The sequence below is a fragment of the Pholcus phalangioides genome, unplaced genomic scaffold, assembly GCF_987345545.1.
Source record: "Pholcus phalangioides strain wild (caught in Gottingen) unplaced genomic scaffold, Ppha-v1.0 ptg000017l_1, whole genome shotgun sequence".
Lineage (NCBI taxonomy): Eukaryota > Metazoa > Arthropoda > Arachnida > Araneae > Pholcidae > Pholcus > Pholcus phalangioides.
The window spans coordinates 39,324,240-39,351,808 of NW_028301610.1; the positions used below are offsets into that span (position 1 = coordinate 39,324,240).

The 27,569-nt window shown below is 37.2% G+C and overlaps 1 protein-coding gene across 3 annotated transcripts in view; it reads right to left on the minus strand.

The window, feature by feature from the left end:
• LOC149073033 (ral GTPase-activating protein subunit alpha-2) overlaps window positions 1-27,569 on the minus strand; it is a 405,837-nt gene that overhangs the window by 338,450 nt on the left and 39,818 nt on the right. For all 3 annotated transcript variants that reach the window (XM_089246694.1, XM_089246695.1, XM_089246693.1), the window contains exons 10-11: window positions 17,319-17,396; window positions 1,232-1,351 (exon numbers count right to left, since the gene is read on the minus strand). In XM_089246694.1, coding sequence (XP_089102820.1) covers window positions 1,232-1,351; window positions 17,319-17,396 — 198 coding nt within the window. The remainder of the gene's footprint in view (window positions 1-1,231; window positions 1,352-17,318; window positions 17,397-27,569) is intronic.

A 27,569-nucleotide genomic window follows, 5' to 3' on the forward strand; every position in this document is an offset into this window, starting at 1 on the left:
ACTCATTACAAAATATTCTTTTCAAGATAAAAACTTTAAAAACATGTGAAACTTATAAAAGTACATGATATAAAAATGAATACTGAGCAATCAAAAACATGAAAACATATCCAAATAAAATATGCATCATTCAGATTTGCTATAAAAAATTCATAAGTAAAAGACTTTGATTATTTATGGAACTGAAAACAGATAAATAATTTTTTAATTCTATGAATTTTTGCCAGGTAGCAAAAATATGGCAAAAATATTCACTTTATCCAAATAAAATATGCATCATCCAGATTTGTTATAAAAACTGATAAGTATAAGGCTTTATAATTATTCATTCATAAAATTCGAAACAGATAAATCTAATTTTTCAATTCTATGAATTCTTGCCACAGGCAAAACTGTGGCAAAAACTATTTTTGCTGGGATGGTTTTTACCGCAGTTTTTTCCACTGCAGCAAAAACTTGGAAACCCTGCTGGTAACTTAGACAGAGTTACAATAACAATACAACTGTTATCTTAGCCCCAGTTGTCTCTGGGAAGCCCAGAATATCACATCAAATCCTGTCAGATCCTGTTTAATCTCTTTACGATCAGGGGCGTAATATCGCGTCCAAAAACCAGTGGAATAAATTCATCTATTTCTTCAATCTCTTTTTTTCTGATCACAAAGGGTTACTATAACCGTATGAAACAGAGCTGTGAGTGTTTTTCCTCTCTGTTCTCTCCCCACCATCACTCAACGAGACAACAATCAACTGATAACAATATGGTGGTGGTTCTCCTCAGCTTTTTTCCCCTCCTCTTTCTCACAGCATTTCCTCCCCCCTCCACACGTATGCATATGAGGTAATTCTATTATGTACTGCACATAGAAGTGAGGAAGAGAATAAGTAAAAACTACAAAACAAGTTTGTAACTGACGGCGAAAAAACAAGACACTGTACTAATACTTTCTTATACAATTATCTCTGGACTATTTTTTTTTTGTTCCTTCCTATCCTTATTTCTTTTTTTCTTTCTTACCCTTTCTTCCTTTTTTTAACGTGGAACAAGGCTACCACATTCATCAGCTATACGCCTAATACAGATCATCAAATTTATTGCCAGCAGCTTGTATGCAAAAAGGTTAAAGGAAATACAAATTATTCATTTATATAAGTGCAGAACTGTCACTCAATTAAGTAGCAGTTGATGAAGTGAAAAATAATATAACAGTAAGAGTTAAATTAAGTATACCTCTGCAACTGAATTAGTAGCAGACAGCACACTTCCTTGGGAAACTGATTCAGTCCCATCCTTACTGTCACATTCTGATCGGGTTGTAGGTTCATCTAAAAACAATGGCTTTTCTGTGTTCTGAATTTTAAAAATAAATAGAGCAAAAAATGAAATGAATAAAAAAGAATAAATCACATTATCCAAATCAATTTCAGATAATTTCACAATAAAATGAAAACATCAATAAGAGCTATGACTTGCACAGTGACTGAAACTGAAAAATAATTTTTACATTTTTAAAAAATAATATCAGACATTGAGCACTGACTTTCTTACATATTACACATCAGGAAAGTTTTTTTGCATAAGCTCTTGTCTGAAGGTTACAATAATAGTATTTCAACCCTCCCCCCCCCCATTTCAGTTCACTATTTAGCTGGTTCCTCCTCACCACCCAGCTGCATAAAAAATTTTAAGAGAATAATTCTGGTCATTTTTATCCCACCACAGTAATTTTGTAGACACCAGGGCTAATATTAGACTGGACATATAGTTTATAGCTGATTTGGGGGGGGGGGGAAGAACATCAAATCCTATAATGAACACTGTTGTCAAGACAGTTTCTTCCCTCTCCCCACAATTTTATATGTACTGTTAAATTATATTATTTTCCCCCTCTTACTATGTGTATATTTATGTTTTTCCCCCATATGAGCAATTTTTCCTGCACTTAGGAACTTTGATTTTCTTTGCCCCATGTTGAAGGGTATGTATGTTCATTATTTTTCCTCTCTAGTAAATGTCGTTTGTCTGACTAGACATGTTTTGTTTCTCTCACATTGTTTCTTTTTCCTTCCACACTCTGTCCACCCACAGGTTATGGGCCCAGAGACATATCTCAGAGACGGCTGTGTTTTGACATGTTTTTTCATGCACCAGGATAGCAGTAGTGGTACCTTGTTAGAAGTTTAGTTTTCATACATTTTATCATGTGCACCAGAAATCTTTGCAATGATAATGGGCAACATCAAAGACAGTATAGTCAAGCTGAATAATCAAAATTATTCAAACTGGAAATATAAAGTGAAACTTCTACTGATGAAAGAGGAACTTTTCAAGAAAGTCATTAAGAACAACAGGCTGGATTCACTTTACCTGAATCTGGCCTGTTGTTCCTCAATCGGCCGACGGCCAAGCACAAGAGTATTCAATGTTTGCAGAGTGGGCATTTCGAAACACGCTAGCATGTTTGATTTTCATGCACATTTAGACCATGCATTCTTTGATGCATGGTGATAGACCTGAGTTGTACTCGGTTTGAAAGAAAGAGAGAAAGCATTCTTTGATGACAATTGTTTGTATTGGTGAATACTATCACCTCTTAAAGTTTTCCTATCTTTTCTGAATCATCCTGTATAATGTGAGTGTCCCACAGCAAAGGCTCCCCCAGCCCCTGTGGTGGTCGAGTGGTCATAGTGATGGACTGCATTGAAAGGATCCAGGTTCAAACCTCACCATCACCACAGTGATGTTTGTTTTCTGCTGTTTCCAACTTTGAGGCACGAATGCGAGCCAATCGCCCCATTAAAAGATCTCGCCGCAGAGAGCAACAGGCCTACAATGGCATAATTATTCATTTATTACACTTCACTCACTACGAGTTGAGAAAAAACTCAGTTAAAAAAAAACTGATTGCAGATGGCAGCACCACACATAACAAGCATTACACGGAAGGTTCACTATACATACACACACATTCCAACATGTACATTCATTAGAAGTTCCGAATAGGAACATGGATGAGGTGCATATCTGGTTTAGTAGTAGTAGTAGCAAAGGATACCTTGCTTTCACAGGACATATGATTGGAAAACTGGATTGTGGATTCTGGTGCCACACACCATGTGAGTAACGATATCAATTTTTTCACGTCATTAGGTAATTCATATAAAGATAGTATTGAAGTCGAAATGGCAAACATTTCATATGCTAGGCATAGGTTCTGGGAATATGCTATTGAAAAATTTAGATGGCCTGGCACAAAAGTGTTACTTTTGAATGTGTTGTATGCTCCTAATGTCGTCAGTAATCTGATATCCATTCGTCAGCTAACTTTGCATGATGCTTCCATGAACTTTCATAGTGATTATTGTGAAATTCATAAAGATGGGAAGAAGATCGGTATTGCTGACTCTGTCAGAAATCTGCACAGATTATTGTTGTGTCAGTTACATAAAGTGAATACAGTGACTACATCACCAAACACCAACTCTAGCCATATTGCTATTTACTGCCATTGATGAGATGGGTTGGAAGCGAAAGCGTTGTCTATTGGTGGTCACCTCAAATTTATTAGGGAAAATATCTTATCTACACTGCTCAAAACAATTAGGGGAGCAAGCAAAAAAGAGAAGAAAACCGTGCGAGACAGCCATGTATTGGCATAAAATGGATAGTACACACGTATCAATGCGCAATACAGAAAAAAGACGTAAAAAAATTTGGAATTAAGCTTTAATTCTTTGAAAATATGGAAAAAACATGAAAAGATGATTTAGGGCAACAATTTGGTTACATGTAAACGATAAAAACGTTAGAAAAAGTACTGTTTAGACATGATGCATGAGTTTTAATAGGGCGTGTGGTCTCCTCGAACAGCTAAGACTGCTGCACACCTGTTTGCCATGGATGCGATGAGGTTATCGATCAGACTTTGGGGAATACTGTTCCACTCCTCAAGAAGTGTAATTTTCATTCTAAAAAACCAACAATCCACTAAATCGGAGTTTCTTAACCCAAAAATCACTGAAATGTCTGAATAGTTCGACAAATCACTATATTACATAATATGGGTCTAATGTTTGATTTGAACCCATGTGAATATCATGATATATTCAAAACATATACGGAGGTGGATCAAGGTCGGTTGAGGCTACGGGCGCAGAAAAAAATATTGGACCCTTAAATTATAGAAAAATTCGTAAAGTTGGGATTTTGTAGGGCCCTTTAGAAGTCGGCAGCCCAGGGCTCGCCCCAGGTGCGCCAGCCGTTAAATCTGCTACTTGAATAACCTTCAATTTTAGTATAATTAAATTCTCAACTATGCCGCAGGACCACCTCTGGTCCGTGTACCATAGGTTGAGAAAACAGTGCACTAAATTCTTCAAGACCCCATGAAACTTCCGTTTCACATAACACGAATTTATGTCCATATTTTTTGCTAGTGTCTTGAAAAATTCCTCTAGTGTCTTTACGGTCTGTCTTTATTAATGTATGCCTATGTAATACCATGAAGCAGCTGTTTGTTATACTGTTCTGGAGGGAGTCATGGATACATGCCCACTAGGGCAAGGGAGCTGCGAAAGAAAAGTTTGAGAACCACTGGTCTAGTGAATCACATTTACATAACAACTAAGACATAGACCTGGAAAAATTAATTTTTTTATTAGCAATTTTTCTATTTTTCTGTCTTTTCCAATAAGTCAAATATATCTGTATATATATATACACTGCTCAAAACAATTAGGGGAGCAAGCAAAAAAGTGAAGAAAACCGTGCGAGACAGCCACGTATTGGCATACAATGGATAGTACACGCCTATCAATGCGCAATACAGAAAAAAGACGTAAAAAAATTTGGAATTAAGCTTTAATTCTTTGAAAATATGGAAAAAACATGAAAAGATGATTTAGGGCAACAATTTGGTTACATGTAAACGATAAAAAAAAGTATTGTTTAGACATGATGCATGAGTTTTAATAGGGCGTGTGGTCTCCTCGAACAGCTAAGACTGCTGCACACCTGTTTGCCATGGATGCGATGAGGTTATCGATCAGACTTTGGGGAATACTGTTCCACTCCTCAAGAAGTGCAATCTGCAAGTCTCGGACAGTAACAGGCGGCCTTGGTCGCGCAGCAATGCGTCGTCAGAGCATGTCCCAAACATGCTCGATTGGATTCAGGTCAGGAGAGCACGCTGGCCATTCCATACGCTGTATTGTTTCAGCTTCAAGCATGTTCTCCACCAGACGAGCTCTATGCGGTCTGGCATTATCATCCTGGAAAACAAAGGAATCTCCAATGGCTCCAGCGTAAGGGATGACATGAGGTCGCAGTATCTCGTCTGCATGCCTTCGGGCCGTCAAAGTGCCATTCCGAATGATATGCAGGTCCGTACGTCCGCCTATGCTGATTCCACCCCATACCATCCAACCAGCTCGTCTGTATTGTGACCTTTCACGAACGAATGCGGGGTTATTTCTAGTGCCCCTGTCCCTCCATACCAGAACATGTCGGGTGTCAAACTCCAGACTGAATCGGGACTCGTCTGTAAACAGCACTTGGCTCCAATCATGTTGCTCCCAATCTCGATGTTCAGCAGCCCATCTTCTTCGGCCGCACGGTGGCGTGGGGTCAACGGAATGCAGACCATTGGCCTACGTGCATAGAGCCCTCCCTCATGAAGCCGATTACGTACTGTTCGGCTGGACACCCTTCGTCCTGTTGCCAAGAGCAACCATCTTTGCAGCTGCGTAGCATTCTCTGTTCTGTTTCGATGGGCTGTTAACCGTATATACCGGTCATCAGTTGCTGTAGTGGCGCGTGGCCGACCTTGCCCTGGTCGACGTCTAACATTTCCTGTTTCTTGGAATCGATTCCACAGCCTTGCAACAACACTTCTGGCGACTCCAACAGCGTCCGCGACACTACGTTGTGTTTGCCCGGATTCCAGTCTGCCTATAACACGCCATGCCATGGATTCCGGTAAATCACGTTGTTGAGACATCCTCAAGTCACCTTGTCTCAAAAAAAAAATACTACGCAATCGAATTTCACAGTTACGGCAGTAAAACAGACGTTTCTGCAACATCCCGATTTCTGCTCTTATCTCCTTTTTCTGGTTTTTGATGTCATGAACTTTGATTTGCATATGAAGTTTTCTTCTTCCGTTTCCTGCTAGGCTTTAAATTATGGATGATTCATTTTATGTTACTTATCGGTATACATCTTTGCGTAATTTTGTTAAAACCATGTGCTCCCCTAATTGTTTTGAGCAGTGTATATCCTCCATTGGGTTTGAACCCGGGACCATGATAGCAACCTTCACAGTGGTGGATGAGCATCTTACCACCGCACCATTCTGGTGCAAAACACTATAGAATACAGTGACTGGATATGAAGAAAATTGTGTACACACATAGCATCGAAAAATGGGTCATAAAAATACAGAAACCATCAAAAAGATACATGCTGAAGGACGCGTTCATGATCTGAAACTCATAGGCTGTGGTATCAACATGTCTTGCGATACATGTGCGGAAAGTAAACTTTCAAGATTACCATTTCCTAATCAACGCATGTGTGACTGCTGCTACAACCGATATTCAAAGAAAAGCATAACTACTCAAGATGTCAGGTTCTGGGTAGAACATCAAGATACAGCTCCGACATGACTGAAGATGATGCCTGTGAAAATGAAGGAGGAGTGATTCAGAAATCCATCAGAGGAGGATGATAAAGGTGACAAAGCCCGAATTCACATTTTTCAGATATCAACTAAAGGCATTCCACCCAAGAGACTAGAAGTGACGACCCTCACATGGAAGATTTCCCTCAGAAATCAAGGTTACACATAAGGGGGCACCCATCGAGAAGATCATGTTCCAGAGGTAAAGATGAGAGTTGGTTGGCTACACTGACTCATACTGGACTGGAGATAAAAATGACCGTAAGTCGACTACAGGCTATGTCTTCAGCAATGACACCAGAGTCACCAGCCAGATTTTGAAGAAATAGCAAACAGTCTATCTTTAATAAACAGAAGCAGAGTTCATGCCAAGAAGTCCAGCCCTTCAAGAACTTCTGTGGTTACAGCAACTCAAGACTGAATTACAAAATTGTGTCAGCAAACACATGACTCAAGTACTGCGACAGCTAAAGTGCTATATCACTCACCAGCAGCAATTATGTGTTAAATGTAATTGTGTGAAACACGTTGATATATTTTTGTTCTTGAGAAAATCAATGAAAGTTTAATGGACATTTGATATAAAGTATTGACTCTAAAGTCAACCCGTGCAAAGGATATTTACAAAAGCACTTAATGCTGAAAAATTAGGGAACATTATGTTTAGTTATGGGGTCAAATAATGTGAGGGTGTTGGAGTATATCATTTCCCCCTCTCACTATGCGTTTTATTTATGTTTTTCCCAGTATGTGCAATTTTCCCCTTACTTAAGGAGTTCTGTTTTCTTTCTAGTAAATTTCGTTTGTCTGACTAGACATGTTTCATTTTGCTCTCATCGTCTCTTTTTTTTCCTTTCACACTCTGCCCGCCCGTGCACATATACTTCATTTCTTTTACATAAGGTAAGTGGAATCACCTTTCTCATTAGGGAAAATTCAACGTAGCACTTACATTGAAGAAGTCAAAGAAACTTCTTAAAAATATGGCAGCAGGTTTTTAAAATCATACTTCTTGCAGTGATAATCCTAAAACTTATCTTTTGCAGTGTTCTTTTTTCAAGATCAATTTCATTTTTAGTTGGCCAAGGGTTCCACTTGCCTTTGATGAGTGCGGCAAGCGGCTGATTGTGCTTTTAAAATCATTCACAAAATTATCATAAATGATAGAAGTATAAACAAAGGGGAAAAATTCATTTGAACCATAAAAGTTATGTGCAAAAAACTTACAATGTTAATTGTGTTTATATATATGTTACTGCCAAAGCCAGAAGTGCAGCCAATTCCCGAATTGGCCAAGAGTTTTGACCAAAATCTGAATTGCAGAAATGATTCGGTACTTTGCAAGCCATTTTGGGAAGTGGCCAGAGATCCCTGGCCAAAGCTCAATGTGCTTTTGCGTTTTTGGTAAGACAGTCCGGTAGGAGCCAAATCTATTTTTTTAATCGCCAATGTGGGATACATGTCTATATATGTATTGGATTAGCTCCATGTGATGAGGAGAAAAAAATGGAATTTCAGGGAAAAAACTATAAAAATGTAGTTTTTTCTGCAAAATTTTTTGAGAAATATTATTACAGCATCGTGACTGCAATTTGATGGGTTGCCATAACCAACATGGACATAATTATCATGAAAAAATATGCCAACCTGACAATGATCCTGAATCATGCCTTTTGTTAACAGACTTTAGGCAGGGATCACCGGCCACTTCTTCGTGAACTGGCTGGCCAAAGCCCAAAATTCGGACATTGATCTAGTCAATTTATACTGAAACTGGCCAATTCCTAAAGTGACCAGGCCCGTTCCAAATTGGCCAATTTTGGGCTTTGGCAGTTATATACAGGGAGTCCATAATTAAAAGACCCTATTTTAAAGTAGCCTAAAGGTAAAACCAGACATCAGAAAATTGTGAAATTTTGTGGAGGACTTCATGAAGTAATGGGAATTTGTTTCAGGGGGGGGGGGAATTAGTTGCACATGTCGCCACCAGAGGGATTTTATTAAGAAATGACACATTTAGGAAAACGTTCACAATTTTAACGATTGTTAAACATTTTTACAATTGTTACTGCAACAAAACATGTTCCACATGATGGCCATTATTTTCAGATACCATGTGAAATTGCAAGATGGCATGTTCCACAACTGACCGAAGTGTGTGCGGGAAGATGTTCAGCACATGGTGTGAAATGCTGCCTTTGAGGTCAGGTAAAGTTCTTGGATTGTCATGACTTACAATACCAGGGGTGGGAAGTGACTAAGTCTGCTTTGGAGCAGCAAAATTCAGGATTTGGAGCAGTTTTGGAGCAGCAAATTCAGGATTTGGAGCAGCAAAATATGGGATTCAGAGCAGATATTTATAAATTGGAGCAGTGAAATTAACAAGAATATTATCGTTAACCCTCAACCCTTTCCAAAATAAAACTGCACTGTCTTTTGTTATCAAACATCTTTTCGTCAGCTTGATTTTTGTTTTTGGTGTTTTAGGCTTTTGACACCTTGTTTGAAAGAGCGGCTGTCATAAAATTTTTTGCACCCGTCGATTTAAGATGATTTTTGCTTACTGAGGGCACTATTTGCTGCCTGCAACAGCAGCACTTCAAATGAGCTAAAATTTTTTTATAAGTTTTAAATTTTTTTATACTTGGAAAGAAATTGTTGCAAAATGGGAGAGAATTTCGGAAGAATCAACTCGATGTTTGGCGATTCAGCACTCATTATTTGGCGATCTGATAATCGCTATTTGGCGAGATTGACGATTTACCGCTCGTTATTTGGCAACATTGGCGATTTAACGCTCGTTATTCGGCAACATTGGCGATTTAATGCTCGTTATTCTGCAAAGTTTCTAAACTAACATTCGTAATTCGGCAAACATGCGCTTGTTCACACACTCCCGCTTGTTCACACACTTTCTGCTGCTTCCAGTGACGACTTTTTTTTTAATGGAAACACTCGAATTTGCACTTTAAAGCTGAAAGGCATTGCAAACCATCTTCAGTTCCACGATCACGGACAATATCGGGGTTTCGCGATGGAAAGCCCGATCAGGGGCCTATAGTTTAAGTATAGTGGAATAAAACACGCTCTTCTCGTAAAGAAACGTTTCGTGGCTAGCAGGAACAAAAATTTTTTGGCGTCCTTTCCGAAATTTCGGGCATACTGAAGCAAAATTCGCTATTTGGCGCAAAAAAATGTGAAAATACGCTATTGGAGCAGGATGGTGCAAGGTATTAGTTTTGGCGCAGTGCGGCGCAGAGTTCCCACCCCTGCAATACGTTTCAAACGCCCCCAAAGCCAAAAATGGCATGGGTTAAGGTCCAAGGATCGGGCAAGCCATAGATTAGGGGAATGCTGGCTGATGACACGTTCTTCTGTAAAATGTGTTTTAAGAACATTCTTAACACACGATGCAATGTGTGGAAGAGCTCTGTCTTACATAAAGATTGTGTGTGCAAGGCGGTGACGTGCTTGAAAAGACGGAACAATTTCGTTCTGTAACAGCAATGTATATCGCTTCCTAGTGATTGAACATGTCACTGGACCAGTAGAATGTAACTCCTCGCAGAAATAGGGACCGAGAATAAATGATGCAGTAAATCCACACCATACTGTCACTTTTGGCGAATACAACCAAACCTCTAAGATAGCATGCAGATTTTCTGGTTCTCAAATTCGGCAGTTGTGAGTATTGACTGCACCATCCAAGTGAAAATGTGCTTCGTCTGTCCAGAGGATATTCCAAGGTCATTCTGAATTGACCTCAACGCGAAATAGAAACTGCAGTGAGAACTGGAGTTGAGCATCATAATCATGTGGAAGCATTTGCTGCACAAGTGAAAGTTTGTACGGATAATATCGCAGGATATTCCGCATGATCTTATGGACAGTTGAACGTGGCCTATCCAATGCCTGTGCTACATGCCTCACATTAGTGCTACCATGAGAATTTGAAGCTCTGTCCTCTTCCACCTGAAGTGAAACCTCCTGTACCGCATCTATAGAAACAGGTTTTCTTCCTCTTTCAGGACGAACAGCAAACGATCCTGTGGTTTCAAATTTCGTTATCATACTCCAAAGATTTTTAACATTCATTGGACCTTCTCGAATCCCCTTCCAAGTACGCTATTTCCGTAGAGCCGTTACTGCAGAATTACTGTTTTGGTAAAACAATTTGACCAAAAAAGCGCGATCTCGTAAACTTATTGTCATCATGAGCAGCAAACACATTGAGAAACAAGGTCTCTGCAAACATTTCTAGGTTTTATAAAAGCTGCTGTGTGACATCACATAAATTTATATGTTTACTATAGGTATTCAAAGTGAAAAGCACTCTGGTAGCGACATGTGAAACTAATTTTTTCCACCTGAAACAAATTCCCATCACTTCCTCCATAAAATTTCAAAATTTTCTGATGACTGGTTTCCCTGCAGGCTACTTTAAAATAGGGTTTTTGAAATTATGGCTGCCCTGTATATAACAACAACCATCATCATCATCTGAACAGTATAGTTTGGTCAAAGCCGTCTGGATGGGGGTGTAAATGAAAGTCATGTGTAAATGTATTCTCTTTGTATGTGGTGTCTTCTTTGGTTAATAAAAGTGATACAAAACATGGTGACAGCAGTAAACAGCAGCAGAAAAAATTCTGATACACATCTAGCAGATCAAAATCAGTAGTTGCAAGGAACTCTAAACCAGAAAAGAAAACATGTCTCTACTCCAGACAACTTTACTTTTGCAATTTGAGTAACACAAATATAACCGGAAAGTTTCACATTTGCAAGGCCTGCTTATTGGTCAAGATGGATAACTTGCTTCCAGAGAGTCCGGATAGCTTTTGGACGATCAAGACAGGAGAAGAGCAGGTCACGGCCCCCACAAGGGGTGGGCTGACAAGTCTCCAGCCCTGGCGCCCGGGACGATTTTCACAATGTTTTTGCTTTTTCACGCTATAAATTCATCATAAAGTGTCCGTGAAAGTCTGGTTGGGGGCCTGCAAAAGATCCCAGCCTAGGGACCCTGCTCCAGGATGTGGGGGGCCTGGAGCAGGTAAACTCTGTGATTTATATTATGGGTGAACAGGCAAGGGACATTTATACCTCTTTTAAGTTGACTTATGTTGAAAGAAAAAAATATGAACTAGTTGTGAAAAAGTCATTCATCTCAAGGTGATCATTTCATCGTTTAAAAAAATAATATTTTTGAATGAGCACAGTTCAACAAATGTGTACAGCAAGGAGAATCAGTAAATAACTTCATTTTTTCTCTATACAGCCTTGCTGAATATTGTGGTTATGAAGAATTGCATGATCAACTAACATGACTATATTGTTGTTGGTATTCAAGATAAAGCACTGAGTGAAAAGTTTCAATTGGGTGCAGAACTTACACTAACGAAAGTGGTAGAACAAGTTAGACTTTAGTGAATCTATCAAGCAGCAACAACATTAACTCAATGAATGGAAACCTCAGTTTTTATATATGCAACGCCTTCAAGAAAATCTTATCACTTTTAATCACAAAAATCTGGTGTGAAAAATAAACCAAAGAGCAAGAACTTTCAGATTCTACACATTCTGAGACATGTTTCATCAAGCTATTTCTTTGAAGAAAGCCATAGAAATCATCTATTCCTCACTCTCAAACTTTTCATAGTGACGAGTTAAGCAAAATTAATGTGACGAGGGTTTAATAACATTGTTTCCGTTGAAAGCTAGATAGGACGGAAGAAAATGGGACGAATTAACCGGAGTGACGACTTCCCGAGGTTTTACTGTATATATTTTTGGTGCATGTTAAACTATGTATTTGATCAATAAAACTGACCATACAATAAGGGAATAATTGTTCACACACAAACACACTCACGTCTGCATAATTGTATCTGAACCTTGAGTTGTATGCAGAACTGTAGCAAGATTGTTTGTGATAAAATAAATGAATTTGGATAATGAAAACTGAAAAATCAGGATGGTGCCTGAATTATTTTTCTCCAAATTTTTCAAACCCTGCAGAAAATGTATTCAAAATTGTCCCGATCTATCAAAAATAAAACCTTTAGCTATGTATAACCAGAACCATAAATTTTTTTTTAAATCGAACCCAAACTTTCAACACATGCTTCTCTTTTTCCTGAATTTCTCATTGTTGAAGAATATTCCTGCTTCATTAAATTAAATTCTGAAATATTTTTAAAAGAGCAGTAATAATTAAAAAATGATCTGGTTCAGAGGAAATAGCAGTCATTCTGAGGATTCATTACTCTGGAAGTGTTTTCCACTTGTCCAAATTAGCCATTTTTGGGAACTTAAAACTACAGCATAACTTGAATTATCATTAAATACATATGTCAATTACATTATTGTATATTAATATCACTTTATACAAGACAACCTGTCATGTATAGCAACAGACCTACAGAATACCTTCATCTGGCTGATGATTTTAACAGGCCAATTTTTGGGGTCGGGCTTATATTACGAGCATCTTGAAAAATCAAGCCAAGGCTTATTTTCTGGTTAGTGATAAAAAACATCAATTAACAACTTTGGTATGTAGAAAACTCATAATGTAATAATATTAACCAACATTATATGAAAGGAATGAGAAGAAAAATGTGAATTTTTCCAGACTATCAAGCTTGATAGGTGAAGGAAATGACAGAACTTCATCCATTACAATCATAATTTTTGTTTTGAATGTCGGGCCATTGACTGGTAGATGTAGTGGTGATTCTTCTTTGAAGTTGTGCTTCCAGAAGAGTCTAAACTTTGGTTAGTTGTCCAACAAGCATCTTTACTCACTTTTTATTTGTCAGGTTGACAAGAACGCAGTCACCAACCTTTGCTTCTGGAATGGTTTTAACAATATACTCATTGCCATAAAAATTTATGCACCAAGAAATAATTGTCCGATTGTAACGAAACTTGGCATGAAGATACGTGTCCTGTCTGGCAGATATGCAAATGGTTCGATGCACAGCATGATTGCACAATGTGTAATGCCATCAGAGGGTGTTGAACTTCATTCTCCTTGGCATATAAAAAAAGGTATGTGGAGGAATTTTGTCTGCACTTAATCTGTTGCAGAGGGATGCTTTTCATTAGGGATGCTGTTATGCCATCCTCAAAGACAATATGATCAGCTGTCAGAGTTCGAGAGGGGCAAGAATCATTGGGGTGATGGAAGCTGGGTGATCAGCTCAGCGAGTAGCCTGCCACTTAGACCAATCTGACTTTACTGTGACGTGTTGGGACCAGTGGATGAGAGAGAGGTCACATGCACGGCGGCCAGGCTCAAGAAGCCCTCAGCAGACCGATATCTGAGAAGACCGTTACATCACTCAACAAGCATGCACAGCCTCAACTGCATCATTGTCCGCTATTTGGACACAGGCAGCAGCTTAAAGTACAGGCCCCTGTGTCTGTACATATCATCACGAGGCACCTTCTGAAGAACATTTGGTATCACTGCCCCCCCATTACATGTGCTACCAATAACATCCACTCACAGTCACCTCCATTTGAAGTGGTGTCGAGCTCAACGGGATTGGACTGTAATTAAATTAAACCAGGTCATCTTCAGAGACGAATCGAGATTCAATTTGGGCAGTGATGACAACCGTGTATGTGTGTGGAGGCCCCGTGGCGAACGCCTCAATCCTGCCTTCACTATTTATACAGCAGCACAGCATTCACACAGCTGGTGTGATGGTATGGGGGTGACATCACATACAACATCCGGTCACCTCTAATATTTATCCACGGTACCATGACAGCCCAGTGGTACATTCGTGACATTTTTCAGCCGCATGTGTTGCCACTCATGGCAGGGCTCCCAGGAGGCAGTTTTCAACAGGACAATGCTCGACCACACACAGCAAGGTTGTCACAGGCTGCCCCATTAACACCCTTTCGTGGCCTGACCAATCCCCAGATTTGTCACCAATCGAGCACAACTGCGATCAATTGGAACGGTAAGTTGGGCAACCTAGGAATTTGAGTGAATTAGAGGTGCGCTTACAGTAATTGTGGAATGAGATGATGCAGGACACCATACAGGTCCACCCATATTGCATCGTGTATTCAAGCTAAAGGTGCTAACAGGGTACTAGAACCTCCATTCATTTGTAGTTTTTCCTGTAACAAATGATACTTTTGCTTTAATTATGTAATCACTTACTTATAATCAATGTTGTACTCACATATGTAAAACTTCATTCCATTCAGACAACTCTTTCTTGGTGTGCAAATTTTTATTGCAATGAATGTATTTATGAAACTTTGTTCTTTCTCTACTTCTCGACACTCATCTTTCAGGTCTTTAAAAAAAGCATGTGCTGACTCAGGAGTTTTTCAATATTTTCAGTTTCATACCACATTTGGATAAGTCAATGTAAATACAGGGGTTGGACAAAATAATGTGAAGACCTGTGCAAAAAACAATCGAGGGAACCTGTCATATACGCCCGCCCTCTAGTGTGGAAGAGTTCCACTTAGTGGGCAATAATGTGCACACATCAGTCTAGTCGTAGCAGTGACAGCGTTCGGATGCGATGTATATTGGGGCATTAAAACTTCATTACGGCTGACCTCAGATTTCGAAAGAGGCATGATTGTTGGAGCCCATCTTGCTGGGGCCACAGTAATGAAAACGGTCACTCTTGTTAGTATCGGGAGAAGTACTGTGTTGATGGTAATTACAGCCTATAGCAAACAGGGAAAGACATCTACCAAGAATAACAGTGGCCGAAAGTCAAAGATGGCTGATAGACCCAGAAAGGTTTTGAGTGCCCGAGTGGCATGGTGGTAAGATGCTCGTCTACCACTGTGAAGGTTGTTGTCTGGGTCCCGGGTTTGAACCCAAGGGAGGATATAGATAAGATATTTTCCCTAACGAACTCGAGGCGCCCACCGATAGACAGCGCCTTCACTTCCAACCCATCTCACTAATGGCAGTAAATTGCAATATAGCGATATGGCCAGAGTTGGTGTTTGGTGAAGTAGAAAGGTTTTGAAGCAGATTGTGACCAGAAAGCACAAGATAACAGCATCCCAGATAACATCTGAGATGAATACACATCTACAGGAAGGTGTATTGACAAAAACTATCCGCAGTGAACTGCATGCAGCAAATATACAAGGTAGAGCGACTATTCCAAAATCATTGGTGACACCATGCAATGCTTTGAAACGACAAACATGGTGTGACGAACATAAGAATTGGACACAACAACAATGGTAGAATGTCATCTGGTCAGACAAATCCTTGTTCACATTATTCCAGATTAATGGACGTGTTTACGTTTGGAGAAAGCCAGCACAAGCTTATGATGTTGACTGTCTCCTTTCTACTGTTAAGCATGGAGGGGGATCAGTGATGCTGTGGGGCGTCATGTCTCACCATGTTATCGGCCCACTGTCCTGGATGGGCGGGTTAAAGCATAGGTTTATGTCAGTATTCTGGCCGACCATGTTCATTCAATGGTGCAATATTAGTTTCCTGATTCTCGATCTGTATTCCAAGATGTAATTCACCCGTTCACACTGCTGGAATTGTCGGAGACTGGCTTGATGAACTGCAATACCTCGTGTGGCCTGCTCAGTTCCCTGATCTTAATATAATTGAACCTTTGTGGGGTATTTTGGAGGCCAAACTGCGCAGTAGGTTTCCACCTCCAAAGACTCTCTCTGAATTAGTGACCTTATTGCAGGAGGAGTGGCTACGTATCCCAGTGACTGTTGTGCATGACTTGTATTTGTCCATTCCACGATGAATACAAGCTGCAATTAATCCAAAAGGAGGGCCAACAGCCTATTAATAAAAATTTTGTCTCATTTTACAAGTGTTCATATTATTTTGTCTAACCCCTGTAGGTACAAGGTTAGTGTATATACATTTGTCCCACCACAGGAAAAATGGGGAAGGAGATGTGCCATCTTCTTAATTCCTACTCTCCCTGAAGAAATATCATGATTATATTAAAATGGCAGATTAAATAATAAGAAAGGAAGAACTTGATAGCAAAATATTGATATTAGATCAATTCAAATTTTTCAGAAATAGTTGAAATGTAATAGGCACAACAGCTAGCAATATGATCACAAACCTAACTTCTCCATATAAAGTTTCGTAGTAAGAGCAGCTAGAGCACCAAACATAGTTTTACTGAAAAATGGAGTAGGTACAAAAAAGAAAAATTTCACCAGAAACCATTCTCAGAAGTGAAGTGAATTTTACAAATCATATTGGGTTTTGCTTACTTCAGCGTACCTCACAGTGAAACTTTGGGTTTACGAGCATAATTTGTTCCATGAACGTACTCGTAATCCAAAACTTTCGCACCCCCCTATATCAAATGTAACTTCCCCATAAAAAATAATGGGACCTCAAATTATTTGTTCCACAACTCTTTCCCTCATGCCAACCACGATTATTTTTCAAAGATTAATGGTATTCAAGATTGTATTCAAGGCATAAAGAGAGTATTTGAGTAGAGCATTTTAAGCTCTGAGCCACATGGATATAAAGTTAAGAAAGAACATTAAAATATGTTACCAGTAACAAACCTTCATAACTACACCATAATCTTCAGTTAATTTCAAAAACAATAAATTGTGTCAAAATCGTCATACATTTTTTTGTATCCATTCTCTGTATACAGCCACCACTCTTCTCATAGTTGATGAGTAAGTAAAATGCATCAGAAATGCCTACAAATGAAATAACATTTATCATTTGTAAAATGCAATACAGAAGACAAATTAATATTTTAAACGTTAAACTAATTTTTTTTTCGAGCTGATAATTTTTTCCATTTTTCAGTGTATAGAAAGATGGGAAGAATATTTAAAAAAATTATATTTTGAATTGTACTGGTTTATACAGGGCCTTATTCAAGGTGTGTAAAGCATCAAAAATCAAACAAAATATATGTATTAAAGTAATATTAACTTTCCTAACTATAACTTTCAAACTATACTAAGAAAAAAATTTAGATAGCGAACTTCAAGATGAAATCAAAAAATTGCAAACAAAACATTTCAACAACTTATAGAAATCATAGCCACATATGCTCTGCAACAAACACTGAGTTGCTGTCATTAATTTGGACATCTACCAGCAAATTCAAAATACAAAATGGGAAGAATACGACTTCACCTCATGTGCAATGATGATAATAACAGTAACGACTCATGCTCATCATGCACTGATTGAAGATTAAAATTAAAAATTTCAGTCTTCAAACTCATTGCAGTAATGAGTGTTTAAAGAATGCTTTCCATGGATGCAAAGTTATGCATTTATAAGGGTAAAATTATTTTATTCCCACTTTTTACTATACAGCCAAAAGTCTGAAATAATGTCAGGTATGTGAGCCTAATGAGCCTAAGCTCACCCTTTCCAATGAAGATTTAGTTAGGATTGCATCTAGAGAAAATAGTACTAATAAGAAATTAAATATGAAAAAGATGTTTTTGATCAACCTTGAGTCATAAAAAGCAGCAAATATGATTTTTAACTTTCTTAAAACATTTTACTAGTAACTGTGCAATGCAAAGTACAAGTAATACATAAGCATTTTCATGAAAATATAATGTACATTCAGGAAGATATAAATGTTCCTCCCAAAAAATTTCAACACAGAAAATTTGACAATGTACATGAGACAAGTTATAATCAAATTTGAAATCAAACAATTTAATATAAAGGAAATACCTTTTGAGCACAGTGTAGAAAATGAAATCCAATGATTACCACTCAAACTACAACAAATTTGAACACCAAATAGCAGTTTCAAGGTTAATATAGCCCACCCCCCTTCCTCTGAAACAGCTCTTTGGTGTTAGTATATTTTAGAATTTTATCACGTGTACATATTGTTCATAATTTTAGTTTTTAATTGGGTTGCTGTATTTTTGAAACATATGACATCCATATTTGTTATGGGCATCTTTTTCTCAGCCACCTCATTGGGCATTTTGCCTGTTGTGGCATTGTATTTGTATTAATTTCTTATATTTTGAGTGGTAATTATTGGATTTCATTTTCTAAACAATTCAATACTCAATGACACATGAACATTTTAAGAAAATTTTTAAGTACGCATGAGCAAAAACATCAATTTTATTTTATCATAATTTGATTGCCAACTATATAGAGTAACTTATATAAAAATTCCAGTTGAATGTCGTAAAAATCAAAGATTTTGACTATATAGTGAGCACTTATTCAAGTTACTTACTCAAAGTAACTGGATAATGAAGGATTTTTCACAAATTGATATTTGGATTACTTCCTTCAGTTTGCTGATGTTGACATCATATATTCATGTGCAAAATTAAGAGAATTAGCACATTATGTTAAATTTCTGAAAAACTAGTGGACAGATTTTTAATGAAATTTGGTACAAATACACAGTTATAACAGAGAAAGAGATGTAACATACCAAAGTCATAGTATGCACGCATGATTGTCGGTAAAGCTCACCATTGCAAATCCATGTAGCGAGATCGAACTGAAAATGAGTCTAATAAGGGGTATGGTCCCCTCTCACAGTCAGACAGGTCGCACAGCACGACGGCATACTGGACACGATGCAGTTGAGGAGTCCTTGTGGCAATCAGTCCCACTCCTGCAGCAATGCAGTTTTCAGTTCCGGGATGGTTCTCGGAGGGGGATGACGAGATGCAACTGCCCTCCCAAGAGCATACAAGACATGTTCTATAGGGTTTAGGTCAGGAGATCTGGCTGGCCATTCCATACACCGAATATCCTCACTTTCCAGATAATCGTTGACCAGGTGAGCCTGATGTGGACCAGTGTTATCGTCCATGAACAGGTCATTTGATCATTTGATCATTTTTGTCGCACCACGGTCATTTTCTGCACACGAGGGCTAACTAGACCGGGACCTACAATATATTGCCGATTCCGAACGGCAGGCTTGTTTTTTATACTCATCGAGAGGTTGGTGCGCTAACCCCTCGATGGGGGACTCCCTGCGGTAGCAATTTTTTGCTGCGGTCAAGTCGCCGTTTTTTTGTTGTACCCCTGTGTCAGGAAAGTTTTCTGACAAGGACGAACCGGGTATCGAACTCGCGACACCTCTAAACATCCTTTGGTACTTTAGGCGAGTATCTTATCGACCTGGGCTACCGCGCCCTCCATGAACAGGAACCGAGGGCCAACTGTGCCCCTGAAAAGTCGAACATATAGCGCTCTAAGATCTCTCTATAACTCCTAGCAGTCATGGATCCTCTACCAAACACATGGAGGGATGTGCGGCCCCCCAACATGATGCTTGCCTAGACCATGACACCTCCACCACCATAGTGAGTGGTCCATTTCCCTGATGCGGGAGGGATAGTATTGGGTACCAGGCTTTCTCCAGATGAGTGTACGTCGAGAATCAGTGTTCAGGCTGAATCTCGACTCATCTGTGAAGAGCAGGGTGCTCCACTGAAGTGTGGTCCAAGGCTGATGTTGTCTGTACCATGCTAAACGAGCTCTCTTGTGTGCTACAGTTAGCGGGACGCAAACAGCGGGTCTTCTGGCATAAAGCCCTCTTTCATGAAGCCTTCGGGCAACAGTAAACTGTGAAACTCGAGTTCCAGTGGCAGCATGCAGCTCACGTGAGAGCTGTGATGCTGTGGCAGTCTTGTGGTGCCACACTGAAAATGTCAAATAATGATCCTCACAGGTTGTTGTGGCTCTTCGACGACCTTGTCCAGGTCTTCTTGATATGGATCCAGTGTCCTGGAACTGTTTCCAAAAATTGCAGATGACACTGGATGTAACATCTAGCTCTGTAGCTACATGCACTTGTGATTGCCCGGCCTCCAATCTACCAACGATTTTCAATCTCATTCCGTCATCCATACGTTTGTGGCTACTCATTTTACTTTACAGCTTGTAAAATTTACCAAACTCTTGCGAGAAACACAGCGAATGTAGCCAAGGAGTATGAGCACACGAATCATGGAAAATGCCTCGTGCCCTTATCATCCCCTCCATGGTCACAGCTCCACCCACATGTACATGTACGCTTACGTATTCGATACTGAATATTTTCATACTTCTTCGGTGGCATTATGAGTACCTTTGGTTCAGTACTTTTTGTGAAAATAGACACAATGTGCAAATTCTCTTAATTTTGCACACGAGTGTATATGTGTGTTGTTTTCAAGCACTTCTCTTATATAGCATCAAACCTGTACCATTGCTCATTTGCACAATACATTGGGGCTTATTCTCAAAATAATCTAAATTTTATATCAGTGTGTATTTGTTTTCTCAAAATAATTGCTCTTATTTTGTGGGTTGCTATATCTTGGTTATATTTGGCATTCATATTTTTTATGGACGTCTTTTTTCTGCCACCTCATTGGGCATTTTGCCTGTTGAGGTATTTGTATATAATCAATGACAGAAAATAATCAAAATACTAATTTTTTTAAAATTGCTTGATCAAAAAAACATTTTTCTTATTTAGTCTCTTGCCTGGCTTCTATATAAACGCACTCTTAATGGGATGTCCATTGGAAATTATGAGTACAAGTATTAGGTTCCTGCACTGAATTTTTTTTTTCATAGTCACAAACTTTATTCAATCAAAGTCGTTCAAAAACACACAATTACAATACAATATAATGTGATATATCTAAACATATGCAAGTGTATCGATATATATGAGTTATGAAGGGGTAATTATGACCGTACTGACAACCAATCAATGAAATCAATGACCATAGTCAAAAGAATTTTCAAAGTTATATATAATGTACATGTTAATAACATAACATAAAGCGGCAATTTTAATTCAAGTACTGTATTCGCAGTTCCGTGATATAGATTTAAAAATAGTCTTCAATGTTAGTGATAGCAGCAATTTAACTAAATAATTCCTTTTTAAATTTAGAATATGAAGCTGTATTTGTTAATTCAAATAGCAAGGTATTGTAAATTTTGGGAGCTAAATAGACGAAGTGTTTTCTAAATATCTCTTTTCTATGTAAAGGGATTTCAAATATTTCACCAGGTCTCCTCAAAGAAATGAATGTTTTAGGAGAACATAAATTCTTATTTTTATGAAGTGTCAATATCGATTTGTAGACAACCAAGTGTCGTAAACCCAAAATGTCTTTGACAGTAGCACCAGAAGTTGAAACCGAATGATTTAAAAGTTTAACAAATCTATTTTGAGAGGTTATGATAGGAAGTAGGTTGGTTTTATAATCACATCCCCAAGTTGTTATTCCATATTGTAATGAAGATTATATCCATGTGTAGTTATAATGTTCGTAAAATGGAAGCATGGACAATTTTATTAAGATGATAGAACCTGCAGAGAAAATATCTAAGATTTTTGGTTAGTATAGCAACATGAGATTTCCATTTCAAGTTTGAGTCTAGCTGGATTCCAGGATATTTCCAAAAAAAAAAACTCTATTTACATTAGGACAGTTGCAATCATTTCTTGAGCAGTCGGTAAGATGTGATTTGAGTACTATGTCTGAATTGCTATCCCCAATGAAACTGTAATAAATAAATTTAGTTTTTTTGGAGATTCGATTTCATATCGTTATTATTGAACCAATCATTGATTATTAGAAGACTGTGTTCAACCTGTCTTTTAAGCGAATGTACATCAGTACAAGAATAGAAAATCACAGAATGATCCGCGTATGTTATTATTTTACCAAAGAGTTTCAGTGTACATAGATCGTTAATAAAAATGATGAAAAGAATCAGACCTAAAACAGAGCCCTGAGGAACTCTCTTTGTTATAGTTGTGTACTCACTAAGAGTTATTTATCTTAATTCTGTTTTTTATCGTTTAGATAAGACTTGAACCATTGTAACATTTCACCTCTAAAACCAGCGTTAGATAATTTATAAAGTGAGATCTCGTGCTTGACATTTTCAAATGCTTTTGATATGTCAAGGAAGAGAGAAACAGTTTGTCAATTTTGGTCAATACTTTTGTAGACAACCCTACAGAATTCTATTAAAGCATTTTCAGTACCTCGATTTCCCAGTCTCAGTTCAATGATCTGAAGGCATTTATCTCTACAAAATTGGACGAATTCAAAGACTCACTACAATTTAATTATGATCTTCTACTCAGTTTGCAAAAATCTGTCAGCAACTTAAAGTCGCCAACAAATTTTTGCAAACCGAGTCCGAACTGAAATCTGAAAATATGAAACTCAAGCTTGAGGTAAAAAACCTGAGTGATTTGGTGTCAGATCTACAGCAATGCTCTAGATGAAAGAATCTAGAAATTTCTGGATTGCCAGTTGTTGAGAATGAAAATCTAACTATGGTACTAGAGAAAATTGAGGATACTATAGACTGTAAATTCAAGGACAACATTCGTGCTGTTTATCAGTAAATAGAAAACATCGCCCAAAGAACATAGTGGTTCAATTTGAGTCTAAATCGCTCAGAGATAAAGTCCGAGCATTTCACTGGTAAAGTTTTCAACCCCAGACTATGGATATACCTGTTTACGTCAATGAACATGTGGCTCCCAATCTAAAAAAGTACTGTATCATGCTAAAAAATTTAAAACAGTATGATTTCAAATTTTGCTGGTTAAAGGGACGTAAAATATTTTTACGTAAGAATGAATCATCTAGAATTTATAGAATTAAATCAATCAGTGATTTTGAAAATGTCTCATTCAATGAGTAATTTTATAAATGATTACTTTCCTCTGATGATATAAATCCATCTCAAATCTTATTATCAATAGACGATTTACATTCATTTTTTAATTCCGCATGTTCCGACTCTAATATTTCTGTTAATTTATAGCACTTAAATATCAGAAGTATGAGTGCTAATTATGATTATTTACTCACTCTGTTTCACAATTGCCTGTCTGATATTGATGTGTTAATTTTGTCAGAAATTTGGATCTTTGAAAGATGAAACAACTTTATATAATATAGATACCTTCGATAAAGTTTACTGTTGTGGGGATCAGTCTAGATCTGGGAGTATGATGGGTTTTTTTTTTTAAATGGATGAAACTAGATAAAATTGAAGTTCATCAGATCTAATCCGCCGAATGTATTTTAATGCAAAGTAAGAGTTTGAACTTCTCTGTATTGGCAATTTATCATACACATGAATTTACAATAGATTTTTTTAAATTATGAATTTTTTAGTTTCCTAAAACAAATTACGGTTGATAACTTGATATTAGTTGGAGATGTAAATGTTGATATTCTATTGATGAACCTTCGGTTGTTAACTTACTTAATAATCTCGATGAAAAGGGATTATGTGACCTACATAATCACCTGAAAAGAGTAACAGCTAACACCTCAACTTACAAATAAAATACAAATACAACGCCACAACAGGCAAATGCCCAACGAGGTGGTTGAGAAAAAGATGCCCATAATAAATATGGATGTCATATATTTCAAAAATACAGCAACCCAATTAAAAATGCAATTACAAACAATAAATATACATGATGAAATATTATATAAATGTTCATAAGAATACTTATGATTGTCTTATTCTAAGTATGGATAACTTCTCGATTTACCCCAACATGTTTATCATATTTCTTTTTAAACGTGTCAATTGTGTTACACAATTTACTACCTCCGGGGTATAAGCTATTCCATTTATTAACAACCCTATTAGAGAAAAATTCTCTGCGACACCATAATCTCGCATTGTCCCTTACCAATCGATACTAGTGTCCCCTTGTAAAAGCAGTCAATTGACAGTATACTAACTGGTCCATCCTGCTGAAAATTTTGAAAAATTTGATCATATCTCCCCAACATCTGTGTTCATCCAATGTAAACATATTCAAAAAATGAGGTCTCTCTTCATAACTGAAGCTCTGTGTGCCAATAAGGACACGCATAGCTCTTCTCTGCACCCCTTCAACCAAGTCTATGTCTCTCTGTAGGTTTGGTCTCCAAAACCTTACAGCATACTCCAGTGCAGGACGAACTAAGCCTCGAAAAAGCGGAAGAATGACTTTAGGAGAACGTGAAGAGAACTTTTTGAAATTCAAACCAAGCATTCTATTCGCTTTTTTGACTACTGCTGAACAATGTTCAGAAAACCTGGTCATGTTCTGCACATGAGTGGTACATAAACTGTGACTTATAGTTTACTGCAGAGTTTGAAAGGCAGTTCGAAGTTTTTTCATACATCTCGATAAGAGGTAAGTGTGCAAATCCCTCTGTGGGGAAGGGGATTTTTTGCTTGACAGAAATTATTTTAAAAAATCTATCTCAAATTGTACTCCTTATATAGGGCTTTAAAGAGGCCTCATAGATCCCCAAAAATTACCCACAAAATAGATGCATTGAAGTAATATTACATTCTAAATGCATAACTACATTTTTAGTGATTCACTCTACAGTAAGAAAAAAATTCAGGTTGCAAACTTCAAAGTAAAAAAAGAAATGAAATGTGCAAACAAAACATTGCAACAAATCAGCAAAATCACAGCTACATATAGTCTGCAACAAAGAGTTGTCGTTAATTGGGACATGTACCAGCAAATTCAAAATATAAAATGCAAAGAAAATGACGTCAGCTTATGTGCAAAATTGATTCTGAATTTTTATCTTCAAACTGGCTGCAGTAATGAATGTCTAAGGGGCCATTCAGGTATTACGTAAGCAGATTTTTAGCCATTTTTGACCCCCTCTTGTCAGCAAAATTTCATCAGCAGCTTAGAATATTTTATATCTTCAAAAAGGGTGGTTGATGACGTAAGCACCCTCCAAACTCCTCTCGTCATCAAAAGTCAGCAAATCCGAAACCCCTACCCCTCTCGATGCTGACGTAATACTTGAATGACCCCTAATGAACTCTTTGCATATATGAAAAGCTATGCATTTAAGGGTTAAAATAAATGAATTTGCAGAAAGTCAGTGGCCATCACATAGGAGTTATAAATTAAAACCTTATAGGTTATTACCTTATAGGTTATTAAAACCTTATAGGTTTTAATAAAAGCAAATAATGAACACTTTCAGTATTTTCTGGAATAGTATTTCACCCCTAACTTATCTATTTCTAAATTGAGGACCAGACTGCAAAAAGCAAATGAACACAAGTTTTATATCTCTTTTCAAGAGACTCATGTGATCTGTCCTGACACTGTAGAAATTGTTAGTGTAAGAACAAATCCATGCTTGAACTGGGATTCAAACCAAGTTCAGCACAGCCAGAGACTAAAATACTAACCATTCAACTATAAGGCAGGAAAAAATCTATTGCTCATTGATTCCTGCTAAAAAATTCACAGCTTCACATACCTTCCTACAAGTGTGATTTGTTTAGGAACAGATGCAGTATGGTCCGCCACGACTTTGGCGATTTTTTTTGGGGAAAAAAGAAAACCTGTCTGCATTTATTTTTATTCATTATTATTATACATTCAAACACTTTACTCACTCATTTAAAAAATAATCACAACAGTCAGAAGTTATAAATTGAAAGCTCTAAAAGTTATAACCAAGGTCCAGATGTTGTTGACCTAAAAAATCATGAAAAATGACCATAAAAAATGTTCTAAAAACTAAAAAAAATGCCCTAAAAATTAGAAAAAAATTTCTCAAAAATGACAAAAAATACTATTAAAATAACAAAACAAATTTCTTTAGAAACTGAACCAGTTATTATATTAACTGGATGTCAAAGGAAAAAATTTCTTATAGTATCTATTGAAAATCACATTCATTCTCAACATTAGATTTCATCAAATTTCTGAAAAGACAAGCTAAACTTCTCTCAACATCAACAGATGTTAGTGGGGATATTTGGATGGAGAGATCTGATCTATATTCACAGTGTTGATTTCTCTTCAATTTCAGACGCTCCTATAAAGACATCAGGGCATCAAAAAATTTTCTGCCGGCAATAAGTCTGCTTTTCCCCCACATTATTTTTTTCAAATTTCATAATAGCAAATTGGCCTACCCCACTTTTAGCACACTGATTTTTCCGATAGCATCAATAAGCTACACACTTTTCTGCAAGGACTGATGAATGGAAACCAGAAGGCTGAAGATTGATCTTATATACGTCATCAGTTCTTCAATATTCTCAAGTAAAAATTAAGATTACAATCAACAACTTTATTACGCAACATTCTTACAGATCAAAATCATTCAACACAACACGAATTTGCAGATTTCAAAATTCTCCCAGTTGTACATGCAAGTACTATACCATATGGAATGAATATTTATCTCTCTCTCATCATCCCATATAGGATCAGAATTTCTTGAATTCAATCTTCCATTTATTGTTTGGTTAAGAGTGGCCAGTTCTTGGAATGTTTAAGTAATTCTAAATTTACCTGGAACTGATTTTATATAAACTGTGTTTATCACCTGTAAAGGAAGACACAATTCAAGTGATGAAAGTAATGGAATTTTTTTTTTCATTTTCAACCCAATTTTTATTTTTAAAAATTTCAAAAATTAAAAATATCCTGAAAATGCCTTAAAAATGAAAAACTGACTTAAAAGTGAAAAAGTATTGAAAAATGCATAAAAATTCAAATTTCGTCAACATCCGGGTTCTAGTTATATCTATAGTTTGTTACTTAATATAATGAACTCTCAACAGATATATTTTTACTTGGTCTGTAGAATATTTTATGTAGATGTTTCACTGACTAAAATCAAAATTCATTATTAGAAATGAATTTGAATAGCTTCAGGCTAATAAATAAAGTTGGACCCTGATGCAACAAACTCTGATCCAACAAATTCCTAGCTTTAACTACCTTTTTCAGAAATTCTGACGAAAATAAAGGTCAAACCCCTTTTTAATGAATAAAAATTCTCAATAAAACAATTTTCTGCCGAACTGTTCTTAATTTTTTT